This window comes from Pinus tabuliformis, chromosome 7 (genome assembly GCF_031772625.1).
Source record: "Pinus tabuliformis cultivar Carrire ecotype Pingquan chromosome 7, CPIR1, whole genome shotgun sequence".
NCBI lineage: Eukaryota > Viridiplantae > Streptophyta > Pinopsida > Pinales > Pinaceae > Pinus > Pinus tabuliformis.
Genome location: NC_142293.1, coordinates 738,037,123 through 738,051,276, shown reverse-complemented (window position 1 = coordinate 738,051,276; position 14,154 = coordinate 738,037,123). Strand labels below are relative to the sequence as shown.

The 14,154-nt window shown below is 34.0% G+C and overlaps 1 protein-coding gene across 3 annotated transcripts in view; it reads right to left on the bottom strand.

Annotated features, from left to right (window-relative positions):
- LOC149249638 (beta-carotene isomerase D27) overlaps window positions 1-14,154 on the bottom strand; it is a 241,774-nt gene that overhangs the window by 40,982 nt on the left and 186,638 nt on the right. Inside the window, exons 6-8 of one of the 3 annotated variants that reach the window (XM_089456291.1) lie at window positions 4,702-4,782; window positions 4,294-4,362; window positions 3,689-4,162 (exon numbers count right to left, since the gene is read on the bottom strand). In XM_089456291.1, the coding sequence (XP_089312417.1) occupies window positions 4,034-4,162; window positions 4,294-4,362; window positions 4,702-4,782 (279 nt within the window). In that variant the 3' untranslated portion in view covers window positions 3,689-4,033. Of the gene's footprint in view, window positions 1-3,688; window positions 4,163-4,293; window positions 4,363-4,701; window positions 4,783-14,154 lie in introns of those variants that run through there. The other 2 variants (XM_089456292.1, XM_089456290.1) reach the window with 2 other exon arrangements.

Genomic DNA, 14,154 nt, shown 5'->3' with positions numbered 1-14,154 from the left:
TTAAAACTTAGGTTAGGTTTCATTAAAAAATAATAAATTTCGATTTAGTTTTTTTTGTTTATTTTTATTTTTTATTATTTATTTTATTTTATTTACTTATGATTTCAATTTTATGTTAAAAAAATCTAAAAACATTAAAAAAAAATCGTAAAAATCTAATAAATTAAAAAAGAATCTTAAAATCCTAAATATTTCAAAAATAAAAAAATATATAAAAATTCTTTTGATATTTTATTTTATTTTATTTTTTATTTTTTATTTTATTTAAAAAGAGTCTAAAAATTATAAAAATTAAAAACCTAAAAAAAAAGCTTTAAAATAATAAAATAATAAAAAGGAGGGGGCTTCATTTTTTTTTGTGATTTTGGGACTTTCTAAAAAATTTAAATCAAAAGCATTTTTCGCATTTAAAGATTTTAAATTTTTTTATGTGGCCTCTAGCCCATTAAAAAATTAAAAAAAGAAGATATTAAATCTTTTGATTTATTTGGGTCACATTTAAAAAAAAAAAAAAATTGATTAATCATTTACCACATTAAGTCTTGCTTAGCATATTGAAAAACGTTTTCCTAAGGACTAATCAAATTTGTCAAGGATAAAATATAGGGGAGAATTTTTTGTGGTATCAACATTTTTTCTTCTTTATAGTTAAATGTGCTTAATTTTGCATATATAAAGATTAACTATAGGAAAGTGGTAAATTTTCCGAGATTTGGGTTACTAAGCATAAATCTTTCAATTCTAGGATCTGAATTGGTTAGCATTTAAATTTCATGGTTGTTTAAAGTATTTGGATCCCTTGAAATTTAATTGCTAGAACATTGTGCATCTGTTGAATATCTTGCATCTATCTATCACCATTGTTTGAATTATTTAATGCTCATTACATGTTAGACATTTGGCAAATATTTTCAAGCATTTATTAAAGAATTTTGTCGTGGAATTATAATAGATTGTGCATCTTTGTCTCCTAAGCTAAGCATATCTTTTGAGCATCTGTTGACATTGATATCGAATTGCAAAGTTGTTTTTGTTCTCTTTGAGCTCAATTGTATCAAGAAGATTTGAAATAAGTTGGTGTTTTAATTATAATATCTTCAAGAGTTTATTTTCTAAGTCTTCATCTAAAAAAGCGAGCATTTAATTTTGGTGATTGAAGGCTTTTGCGACGCAAGTGTTTTCCCATCCTCGAGTTTAACTTCATCTCATCTTCCGGTGCATTTGCATATAAGTTAAATTTGCATAGATAAAATTTACTTCCAAGCATAAGCTTGGTCGATAGATAGATAGATCTCCATCCGTCTTTTCTTGAGAAGCTTGTTTTAATAGTACTTAAAACAGTGACCTTGCAGTCGTCAGAGCCACAGTTCTCTGCAGCGTCGGAGGCACCGGGTATGTTAGAAGTTCAGGAGAGGTATCGTTAATCACACCTTAGTGTGCTTCTCCTGATCTTCTCTCTGCCAATTACTACGGAATCAGGCTCAACACAGAAAGGATTAAAGGATTCATAATTTAAGTAGGCATTTAACTAAAATTAACCAAGATTCTTGCATCTCACATTAGTTTTAAGATCTGCATTTCATATAAAATAGTCATTCATCTAAGCAGCAGTTGCTAATTGATTACTTGATCTTAATTTCCCTAGCAAGATCGTTGACTCCATAAGGCACTGGTATCAATCGTTTAAAATCTAATCAAATCCTAAGTCTTGCTAAATCTTAATCAAATACTTGACCGCCTCTTTGTGTCTCCCGAACTGGTTGGTTCCCAACTAGATTTTCTTCATTCCATTTTTCCATAGGGTCTACCCCCTTAGCCTACTGTAAGGAGATAGCTTAAACGGAAAGATTGAGGATCAGGGTGACAACCCCCAATCTGAGCGTTGTCGCGGTGCTTAGACATTCTATGCGACAACATGACCCAAACCAGTCTGGTTCAGGTGTTGAAACCGGAATAGGCCAGTTTTGTACCGAATCAATCTATTTCATTGAACTAGTTGGTTCCATATGCGTGGCCTAGCATGCCAAAAAATATTTTTTCTTTAATTTTTTTCTTTTTTCTATGAGCTAGCCCACATCGAAGTCATTCGCAATTGTTGAGTCCAAGTTTCAAAGTTGTTTTCTAATACTTCTTTTCCTTCCACCCTTTTTCAACCCATTGGTGGCAACAATTTGGTAGCCAATGCCCTGAATTGCAAAAAATTGCAATTCGGATGTTGAGCCCAACATGCAGTGCTTCAAGGTGTGAGCGGGATTGGAGTGTTTTTTATCGTATACACACTAAGAAAAGGAATCGTTTGGAGAAAAACTAGTTGAATGACATGGTTTATGCCTTGTACAACCTTAAGTTGATGTATAACTAATTGCTGAACAAAACGCCTGAATCAAGCAACATAGTCTTGGGTGACTTTGATCGAACATCATAATGGGTTGTAGAGAATCAGGCACCAGCATTTGACAATGAAGACCTTTCTTGTTTGGATTTAGACCCACCTCCACAGGCTCCACAGGGAGATATATCACAAGTACCACCTTCAAGGCCAAGGGAATCAAGCCAGAATCCCATTGTAGAACTAGAGGCTACTCATTTTGCACAATGATGATGAGGAGGAGGATTTTGATGTGGCCATTAGCACTTGTAGCTGTAGTATTGTAGTATCATGCTTATTTTAGACCATAGAGGCCATTTAGATCTTGTTTCTTGATGTATTTCGATTTAATGATGTTTTGCACTAAGTGTTATTTTGGTTAAATGCACCCTTGCTATATAAAAGAGAAATTTTGCATATTTGTGTCTAAATGGTTTGGATTCATATGGATGCACATGAACATATATCTATTTCCTTAAAATTTGAATTATTTATGTGTTTTTGGTCGACCGATTTTTTGGTTTGATCTTTTTACCAATTCTAGTCCAATTCCAACAAGTTCTCGGTCCAGAGGGTTTTCTGGTTTGATCACCAATTCAGTTCTAATAACATTGACCTTAGTTTAGTAGCGAGGACCACCTAGAGATGAACCTTTTTCAATGCCATCAAGTAGATACCTAATCCTGCCTTAGTATAAAATCATTAGCAAGCTCTTTTTGGTGCAAGAGACTCACTAGAGTGTATGACTCCATGATAATGAAATCCGTAGCTTTACCAACATGTCTTTTGGCAACCTGCTTTACCTGAACTTCCCTTCTACAACCACATCAATCCCATCACTTCATCTACAGGAACTGCGGTCTTGTGCTTGATCCTACTAAAACCACAAGGTCTGTCACATAAGGCCTCACCTAGTGGACTTCTTGCACTTATCCCTTTATCAAGACACTATCCACCAATATGTATATTTAACAATAAATAAAACTACTTAAACAAGTGGAAGTCAAGCATTCAACCATATATTTGCAATTTAGAAATGAAACCCAGATGAATCCTAAACAAATTTGGTCTATGCACAACTAGGTATGATAGTTGAATGATACTATATATACGTTCATTCCATAATACAATTAAAATTCACTAAGAAAAACTTTATCCATAAATTTGAGAGTACATAACTTCAGCTTATTGTAAATCATAAAAAGTAACAATATATCAACAATAAGCAAGTTAGCAACCATATCATTACATGTTTGACTCATCATGCAAATTTACATGACTGTTGAGAGAAAACAGTTTGTGTACTAGAGGACTGTGACGTGCAAAATCTATAAAATGAGATTAAATTTGTAGACTAGGGCATTGCAGCTAGACAATGACATCCCACAACTCCAATTAGATTGGTTATGATATCAGTAACAAAGGAATTCCTGGATGTTCTAGAATATAGATTTTCGTAGGTGTTTAGCATAATGAAGCATAAACTTTTGGCTAATAACTGTGCCAAAAGTTTAGAAATGTCCAACGTTTCAAGTGACACTCCACCCATCATCGGAGACAAAAGCTTGAAGGTTAGCACGGTGGAGAAAGGATTAAATAGTGAGATGTTTTGCAATGGCATTGCGTTATTCTGACAGCTGTGCTAGAAAATTGTCTTCCCTGGATCTATGTTAGACATGCATCCTTAGGTGTTCTGTGATCACATTGCATTTTACAAAATTCTGAAAAGTTTGCTAGAAAGTTATCATCCTTAGAATTATGTTGGACTTGCTTCAGACTTGAAAAATACTGGCACTAAAATCCATGATATAGATGGATGTTGCACACACGAACATAAAACATATGTGAATGATAAACCTATAAATCTTCGCCAGATGAATAAACTGTAAAGCATAAACAAATCATATGAGAAAAGTCCAAGTTACCTGACAACTGAAGTCACTGAAATTTGGCTCCATCAAAAGTGGAATTCCCATATACTCCTTGATAAAAGTCTGCAAACTCAAACATCATCATTAACACTATATTATTTTAAACTATTCCTGCCCCTTCTCAGATATAAACTTTTCCAAGCAATTTTCTCATGACTTGCATCAAATTCCTTAGCTTTCCTGGCCCAAGAGCAATGGTAAAGTGTTACATTGCTCAAAAGAAACAAGCTTCTTATATGATCATTGAATGACTTTGTGACTACATAAAGACAAAACCTTTAAGAAACAAAAGCGGCAAAGTTTAGTGGAAATCTTACTACAAAATGTGAATCCTATCAAAACATCACATTGCACATCAAACAGATGAAACTCGGATAGAGGTTAATTGAGATAGAAATTGACCTGTGTAGGCAGTTTACAAGTATGAATGCAAATTCCTGCACATTTGCTTGCTTCCAAATACCGGCATTTCTCCACTAACACCTGTGTGAAACGTGTAAATTAAAGAGTAAGATATTGAACTATGTATTTTGACTACAAGTGAGCTACTATTGATACTGCAATTGACAACATCAATGGTCACACTACTCAAATATAATAATGCATACAATGCAGAGACATGATAGCTACTACACTGTTTCTCGTATCATTTAACACATGGTTCTCTTGCCAAAAAAAAAACATGATTCAGATGTATAAAACTAACTTAAAACAGAAAAACAAAGATGGTAAAGAAAAACATGGTTTAAAGGAATGACACCAAAGTAAAATCTCAAAAGTTAAGCAGTCATAGTGTGAAATATCCTTGCAAAAGTTTCCTGATTATGCAGGTCAGAGTGTATGTGAAGTACTCCATGATAGCTAGGCAGTCTTCCATTGAGCTCCAAAGCATTCAATAGAGCTCAATTTTGCATATAACTGAGGAACGTTGTGTGAAGGTGCAGAACCGTTGGGATGACAAGCACAGGACAAGTTTACATGCACATAAGGGTTCTTTGTTGAGTTCTTGAATTCCAAGCTAAGTTACCAGGATTCGGATCCGGATTCGGATTCGGATACGGATCCGCCAGTTTTTTGAAAAACCAGGATCCGGAAACGTCAAGGAAACGGCAAGTACATGCAAATATAAAATATTTTAAAATTTTTAAAATTTAAAGTTATATAAATATAAAAAAAAACATACGCTAATTTTTAAATATATAATTTTTACATAAAGTGAATAATTATTATATAAATAATTTCAAACTTAACATATCATTTATAAATATTAATTAAACATTAAAAAAAAAAAAAAAAAAAACAAAAAACAAAAAAAATAATTATATGTGAATTTTTAAATATATAACTCCAATATAATACTTTAAAAATAATTATTAATTTAATCATAATAGAATTAATACATTATTTATATATATTTAAACATTAATTATTAGTTATAATATTTATATTAAGCAAATTATTAAACTTAATTTTAAAACTTGAAAAAAAAAACTTCAAAATTGATTAAAATAAAAATTATTTTTAAACTTTATAATATCTAAATAACTTCTTACTTTTTAAACTTTAAAAATATCTAAATAAAAATTTAGATTTTAAACTTTAGAAATATGTAAATAAAAATTTAGATTTTAAATTTCAAAATAAACTTTAAAATATCTGAATAAATGTGAGTGGATTATAAACTTCACGTAACCTCGTGCCGAAAAAAAAGAACTTCACGTAACCTGCATTAAACTTTAAGGTTTATAATGTTTTGTATTAAACCTTATAATATGGTCAAATAACATAAAATAATAAATTGGCAGACTCCCTAGTTTATTTTCGCGAACGTGGATTCATTAATCCGTTTCTGATCATTCCTTAATTGGCTTGCGCGGATGATTAAATTTTCTGTTTTGGAATTTTGTTTTGACATTTGCTGCAGATTTGTGCATTGACCTTGACGGTTTTTTACCCGAGAGACGCTGGACCGAATGGAAGTTTATTCGCAGACGCCAATTCATTAATCCATTTCTTATCATTCCTTAATTGGCTTGCGTCTGGATGATTAAATTTTCTGTTTTCGAATTTTGTTCTGACATTTGCTGCAAATTTGTGCGTTGACGTTGACGGTTTTTTACCCGAGAAAAGCTGGACGGAACGGATCTTTGCGGATCCGGATCCGAATCCGTCTCTGATCCGGGGATCCGCTGATCCAGCCATTAGACCTGACGGATCCGGTAACATAGATTCCAAGTTATCAAGTGAAGTCAGGAAGTTCCAAAAACCCTAGATCGAAGAAGAAAAACTACACCAGCAAGAAGTCTTGGAATCCTCAAGTCATCTCAAGAGACCACAAAGACCCTACTCAAGTTGAAAAACTTATACATCAAGTTGTTTACTAGAGAAGCAAGATCAAGGACGTTGTCATCATCTTCAGAAGTTCTAAGGCAATTTTCTCTCGTTGTAGAAGATCATCCAAGAAGCATCAAGAAGTCATCATTGATCATCATCAACAAGGACATCTCCATCAAAGGATCTAAAGTGATCTCCTTCATTGTGAAGTCAAGGATCACTCTTGAAGAGATCTATCTTCATCAAGGAGAAGTTCTCTATCATTTATATTATCATCAAATTCAAGGAGGCAGCGAGTGGAAGAAGCATCTTCACAAGTATATTTATGTATGAATCTGTCAAAATGTCTTTTTGCAAGGAAAGCAACAAATTGGTTGGGGCTTCAAACTATCTTGCATGGAAGAAGATGACAGATCTGAATCTCATTGAAAATGAGGTTATGGATCATGTCAAAGGATCTATCACCAAACCAGCGAAAGAAGATGCTCAAGCACTTGCAAAGTTTATGAAAGGGGAAGTGAGGGCTCAAAGGATTCTCATAGAATCCATCAAGGATTCCCTAATTCCATATGTAGCTAAACTCGACACTTCAAAAGAAATATATGACAAATTGGTAGAATTGTTTTTTGTAAGCACTGTAGGAGAAGTTATCTCTCTAAGGCAAAAACTCTACAAGCTAAGGATATCAAAAGAAGAATGGATAGCCTCATACTTTATGAGGATATCCGAAATAAGGGATCAACTTCAAGATTTGGGAGAAATAATGTCTGACAAGGAGATGACCACCGTAGTACTAAATGCACTACCAGAGGAGTGGGATAACTTTACTTCAAGTATTTATGGGAAGAAAGAAGCTACTCCATTCCAGGATCTATGATCACTATGCAAAATTGAAGAAACCAGGCTAATGGCTAACACTGTTGTGGGATCAAGTGAGCAAAATCAAGCATATGCTGCTATGACAAAGAGAAGAGGAAAGCCTGGAAAATTTGGTCCTCAAAAAAAGAACAAGAACCTAGCTAAGGTTCAATGCTATGGATTTCAAAAATATGGACGTTACAAAAGAGATTGTCCCAAGCTCAAGAAGGACAATAACGAAAGAGGTAGAGAAGAAGCACATATCACCAAATAAGTGGAGGAAGCTGAAAAGAAGAAGTCCAAGAAAGAGGAAGTAAGAGATCTCTACTATGATTGAGATAATCTCCCTCACCTAGTTCTTTTCAAGTTTCTGTTTTCAAGTTTTTCTGTTATAAGATATGGCTATCTTGATGATAGGATGCATCATGGCATCATAGAAGCATTAAAAGAAAGAACTCGTGACATCATCATAGAGAAGCATGAAAGATGGCTGAAATAAAAGTCTATGGAGGGATATAGCTCTTGGTAACCTCATTAGAAGCATAAGTGGCACTTATGGGAAAAGGAAGAAAAAGTCATCTAGCACAAAGCTCATCATACATCAGTCAAAAAGGAACATTTTGCTAGATGAGGATACTCAAGATCCTCTATTGGAATCTTCATCAGAAGGTTCACCAATCAAAAGGAAGCAAGGGTTTCATCAAGAATTCCAACTTGTGGGAATTCATGGGATGATGGTATGATGACAAAAGAGGTAAAGCAGATCAAGGGATTGAAGTTCTTTCAATCAAGGAAGCTGCTGAAGGAAGTCTAGATGATATAAAGGAAAATGAGGTATGTATGATTGTGTTTGATATTTGTAAAGTAAAGTCATATGGTTGCAGTAACGTGGATAAATGCTTTATCTCGAGAGCATGACCAAAAGAACGGATCTCCTCCTTTGAAAGATTCAAGAAGGCATAGGTCACACATTGTCTAGATGAAATCAACATAATATGTCCTCATATGAAATATGAGGTAGTTGACAAAATTGGAGGAACTATGACTGGAAGTTCCTAAAAGGAAATGTGTGAAGAAAAAAAGGAAGAGATATGAAATATGCAACTATGAAAAAGGCAATCAACATCGAGGACTGAGGGAAATTGACTAGGATATCTCCATGAAAGATATGAAGACTTTGATATCGACCACTTTGCCCTTCATCTCTTGGCCTTCCATTTTCCTGCAACATACTATTGTTAAATAAACCAAATAAAAGGCATAATCAAAAGCATTACCTCAATTTATTTCTAGGTAGGTCATTGCATCTACACAGGTCTATCCAGATTAGTACAATACATAATAATATCAAGAGCATATCAGTTCATGCATGAATCAAGATAATGACACCAAAACTATAACAACATCATGTACATGGATATAACATCAATAACAATAAAATAATTGACATGCATGCATGATAAACATATAGATTTGCATAACAAACTATATTTACCCCGAGGTCCATTGTTGTGAACTTGCTCTAATACCACTCTATAACACCCCAACCCACATTTACCCACTTTTACATGCTTACCAAGGTCAATGTGAGTTGAGAGTTACTATGCATGACCCAATTTCCAAGATGCAGTTACGGAAATGGGGTCCACTTGTTCAAAATTGACTGCAAACACCTAAAGACACATGATCACACTGTTATCATCCTTACTTTCCCTGATGATCATGTACCCTTAGCTTAGACCACTCCTTGAACCAAATTACTTCTCACTGCTCAGTCACACAGACACATGCCTGTTAGTGCGGCCTGTTGACCACTCTGTGTCAATGACCCCATAGTAGTACACCCCTTTTTTTTGCAAAAGCGATCCATCATGTTCGAGTATCCGTGTCATTCAGAGTTCATCAATGGTCGGCAGTTTTTGAATATGTCAGCCCATTCTGCATATGTAAAATGTAAATAATCTCAGCGTGACCACGTCTGTATGTAACAACCTAAGTAAACCTATTGTTTTGGTGACGATTTCCATTCTAAGAGGCTTTTTGTCTCACTGATTCATCTGTGTCTCTAAACACAAATGATCGACAGAGTTTTTCTCTCCACCCTCACCCCAAAGCTAGGGTGGATTTTGTCGTCAAGATCTTAGGCGAGTCCTAGTGTTTTAAATCGAGTCGTTGTAAAAGTGACTTGGGAATAATTTTAGCTAATTGGCTAAATTATTTTATTACAAGTCACTTGGTCTACTGAATTATATTTTTTGTCGAAGAAATGAGTATTTTTTGAGGGTCTATAACGAACAGGTTTTCCCCCTTTATGTATTAAAATGTAAATTCTTGATGTAAAAAATATTTAGTGCATGGTCCATCATAATTAAACACCATGGCTAAATATTAAAGGGTTGGAAAACTTATTAATCCCCTCATCAGTCAATTAATTAAATTTCCTGGCAAAATTAAATTAAAATCCTAAGCTAGAAATTTAATTAATTTTGTATCCTAGGTAAAATTAAATTCTCCAAAGGTGAAATTCGTGGGTTTTAAAGAAATTAATTTTTGAAGGTCCTCGACCAAGGGAATATTGAAGAAATCAAGAAATTTTGGACCCTTGGGCCTTGGTGGTTAAGTCAAAGTCATTTTTTTTAGGAAATTAACTCAAAATAATTAATTTTGAGTTAATTAAAAATCAATTAAATGAAAAAAATCGATTTTCCTCAAAAAATAAATAATTTCGACGGTGATGATTAAAGGTTAATTAAATCTTTATGAATGATCGAAATTAATTTGACAGGGATCAAACCAACTAGTCGTTGGATAATTTATCTATAAATTAGAGGTCGGTGTCCGTCTATTTTTGGATCCAATCTTTGAATCGTGTACTAAGCTCTCAAGCTCTCTTGTATACTTTCTGGAATTAATGCAAAATTCTTTGGGGTTTCAACTTACGGTGGTGTTCCTCTTCATGAATTTATGGTAACATTGTTTAAATTTCTGCTTAATATTATGTGAAAACTATCAATCAATAGCTCTCTTAGAATAATTTGAATACGGGTACCTTATTCAGTTTATTGGATTTAGGGTAATATTTTTAATTTTGATCGAATTAGCAAGTATCTCTATTTCTTCATAATTTTGATGTTATTCTATTTCTCTACTTGATTTGATGGGTTATCTAGTGTTTGCAGAAGATCTCTCAGGTTTTCATTGAGCGTTTGGGGATAGTCCTCAGTTGGACCAGCCAACTCCCAACACATATTTTTTGAAGAGTCTAACTTGTATAAGCTTCAAGATTTATCTAACGATTAATCTTTTTCTGCAGGGTGTTTTTAGCCTACACCTCTCTAAAAAATCAAAATCTTTTAAATATTTTGTGGAAAATATGATAGATTTGGCTAGTAAGAGCCTTAGATCTTCAGATCTGGGAGCAAAGTTAGACTCATACTCCTCAGATCCTACAAATCCGCAACTCTTGTGTATAGATCTATAAATATTTTGTATAGATTTGAAATTTTATAGCTTGGGTTTCTGGGGTTTTATTTAGCTTTTTGTATATATCGGGATCTGGGTATTATTTTTTCCATTTTGCAGGTGCTGATCTGAAGGTTCTTTCAAGGGAAATTTTCAAGATCTGAGACAGATCTAGGCCCTAGAGGGCAAGATCTTGTCTCAGAAATATTTTGTGTGCAAGAAAGAAATTTAAATCTAGGTTTGTTCATAAAAAAATCTGTGATTTTCAAAATAAATTTCTGGGCAATTTTTTTTTAATGTTTTCATAAATTTTTGGGCTTCATTCTTTGCTGCTAACCTTCACTGCCTGCTATGTTTTCCTATTTTCTCTCTGTTGCGTTTTTCCTTTCTTATCCGCAGCCCTAGCTCAACATTTCTCCCTTCTTTCTTGTGGGTTTCCCCTCTTTCATCCTTGTGTTTTTTCTCTTCTTTCCCTTCGATCTATTGTCCAATTCCTTAGCTCCTCCATCTTTTTTTCGAAATCCTTCCTCCCTAGCTCATGGCTCTCCCTGTCTACTCGACCCTCTTTCCTAACTCGCGGCCTCTCCTTCGTTTCTCCTTTTTCGCATCTCCTTTCTGCCCTGCGTGCTCTATTTTCCTTGTCTGCCCAGATCTGCGTCCCTTCACTCTACGTTCCTTTCCGTCGACTTACAGACGTGCGCCCTTCCCATCGTTGATCCGTCATCCTCGACCTGCAAGCAAACGCGGCCGTCTCCACATCCTTCATTTATGCATCTTCCCTTGTCCTCATTCCCGAGCCATCTTTCCAGCTCTTTCTCCCTTCTCCCGCGCGGCTTCATTCCCCTTGACCCGTACACAAAAACAATCCTCCTCTTCCTCACCGTCGCCTTCAACCTGCAACCCTATGCTCTCTCACTCCCTTTCAATTTCCCTTTTGATTTCCTTTGTATACTTTGTTTTAATTTTTTTTTATGGTGTTTAAGTTTTTAATTTGTTTTCTTTTCATTTTTATTTTGATTTTGTTTGAAACAAATTTATTTATTTATTTTTTAAAGTTTCGATTTTAATTTTTTTTTTGTGGTTTTGATGTTCCTAAAGAATTAAATCAAAAGAAAATTTTGTGCTTTCACATTTCAAATTTAAATTTTTATGTGGCCTTTGGCCCATTAAGTCCCTTTTCGATTTTCACATTCGCCACATTAAAATCTTTCTTCATTCATGAACTTTATCACATTAAATTTGCAAAAGGAATAATTAAATTTTTTATCTAAAATTCCTTCTTAGCGTTTTTATGTTAGGGGTTTGGGACTTTAAATTTTTTAAAGGGGAAAATTTTGTGGTGTTAAAAAATTTTAAATTTCTCTATAGTCAAAGCACATTTAAATTTTTTAAATTATCTCTAAAGTTTGACTATAGGGAAATAAGAAATTATTCTGGATTGGAGCACTTAAGAAAAATAATTTTAATTTCGAAATTGCTTGAGTGTTTGGCATTTGAATTTCATTTGGTTCTTCATGGTAATTAATTTTCGGAATTTAAGTTCTTAGGTTTTTTGCATGCTAAGTTTTATAATCATTGACATTGGGTTTTGAATATTTTTGTGTTTGACATCTATTGATATTGCTCGTCAAGTTTTATAATCATTGACATTGGGTTTTGAATATTTTTGTGTTTGACATCTATTGATATTGCTCGTCGTTTAATTAACTCTAAGCGCGATTTTAATTACTTGAATTATTAGATATATATTGCATATTAAATTTTGAGAATTTTTCAAGTAATTGTTAAGTAGTCTTTCATGGAATTGTGGTAAATTGCATATTTTTCGTTTTCTAGTTGAGCATCTATATAATTGGCATTTTGAAGATGATATTGAGGAATTAATTTTTGTTCTCTTTGAGCTATAATTACATTAGAAATAATTTAAGATTGTGATTTAATTGGGCATTATACTGTGATATCATTGTTGAGAAGTTTATTTTTCAGTCTTTGTCTAGTGAAGTGAATATTTATTTGGAAGATTAAGGCTTTGATATATAACTCAGAAATAAATCGTGACATAAGTGCTTTCAATCCTTGAGTCTAGCTTCATCTTGCTCCATCTTCTAATCATCTCGTGCATTTGCATATTAATTTAGTCCTGCATAATAAAAATTTACTTCCAAGCATAAGCTTGGTCAATAGAAAGATAGGTACCCATCAATCTTTGCTTGAGAAGCCTGCTTTTAATAGTATTTAAAACGATGACCTTGCAGTCGTCCGAGCCATAGCTCTCTGCAACGCCGAAGGCACCAGGTATGTTAGATCTTCAAGAGAGGTATCATTAATCACACTTTAGTGTGCTTCACCTTATCTTCTCTTTGCCACTTACTACAAAATCAAGCTCAATATAGAAAGGATCGAAGGGTTAAAACTTAGATAAACACTTAACTAAAATTAACCAAGATTCTTGCATCTCACATTAGCTTTAGGATCTGCATTTCATATAAAATAGCCATTCATACAAGCAACAGTTGTTCATCAATTACTTGGTCCTAAATTTCATAGCAAGATAGTTGACTCCATAAGGCATTGGTATCAATCGTTTAAATCTAATCGAATCCTATAAGTCTTGCTAAATCTAAAACAAGTACTTGGTCACTTGACTGTGTCTCTCGAACTGGTTGGTTCCCAACTAGTTTTCCTCCATTCCATTTCTGAAGGGTCTACCCCCCTTAGCCTATTGTTGGGAGACAACTTAAAAGGAGAGATTGGAGATCAAGGTGACAACCCCCGATTTGAGCCGTTGTCGCGGTGCCTAGAAATTATGTGCGACAACACAGCCAGAGGCCTCCAACCGCAAAAATAACCCATCCTCAATGCGATTGTGGCCGAAATCTCCGAGTTCTGACAGTGCGACCACAGATCTTGTTCCAGAACCTTAGGGCCAATATTCAAGCCAATTGCCCAGACTTTTCCAGAACTCTGTCAACAATATGTATAAGTCTTCATGCTTTGTTCTTAGGCTCTGTTGTGGATCATGCTTGCCTAGCACATATTATTCATTTATACAAACACTTTGTGACTATGGTACTTGTAGGTCATGAATGCATAGTTTGTTCATTGTTTTCATTAGTTTCAATAGATGTTCATCAAGAAGGCTTGCTTCCCTCTCATACTAACTACAATAAAACATAGATTAGCTCATGCATCCATATAAAT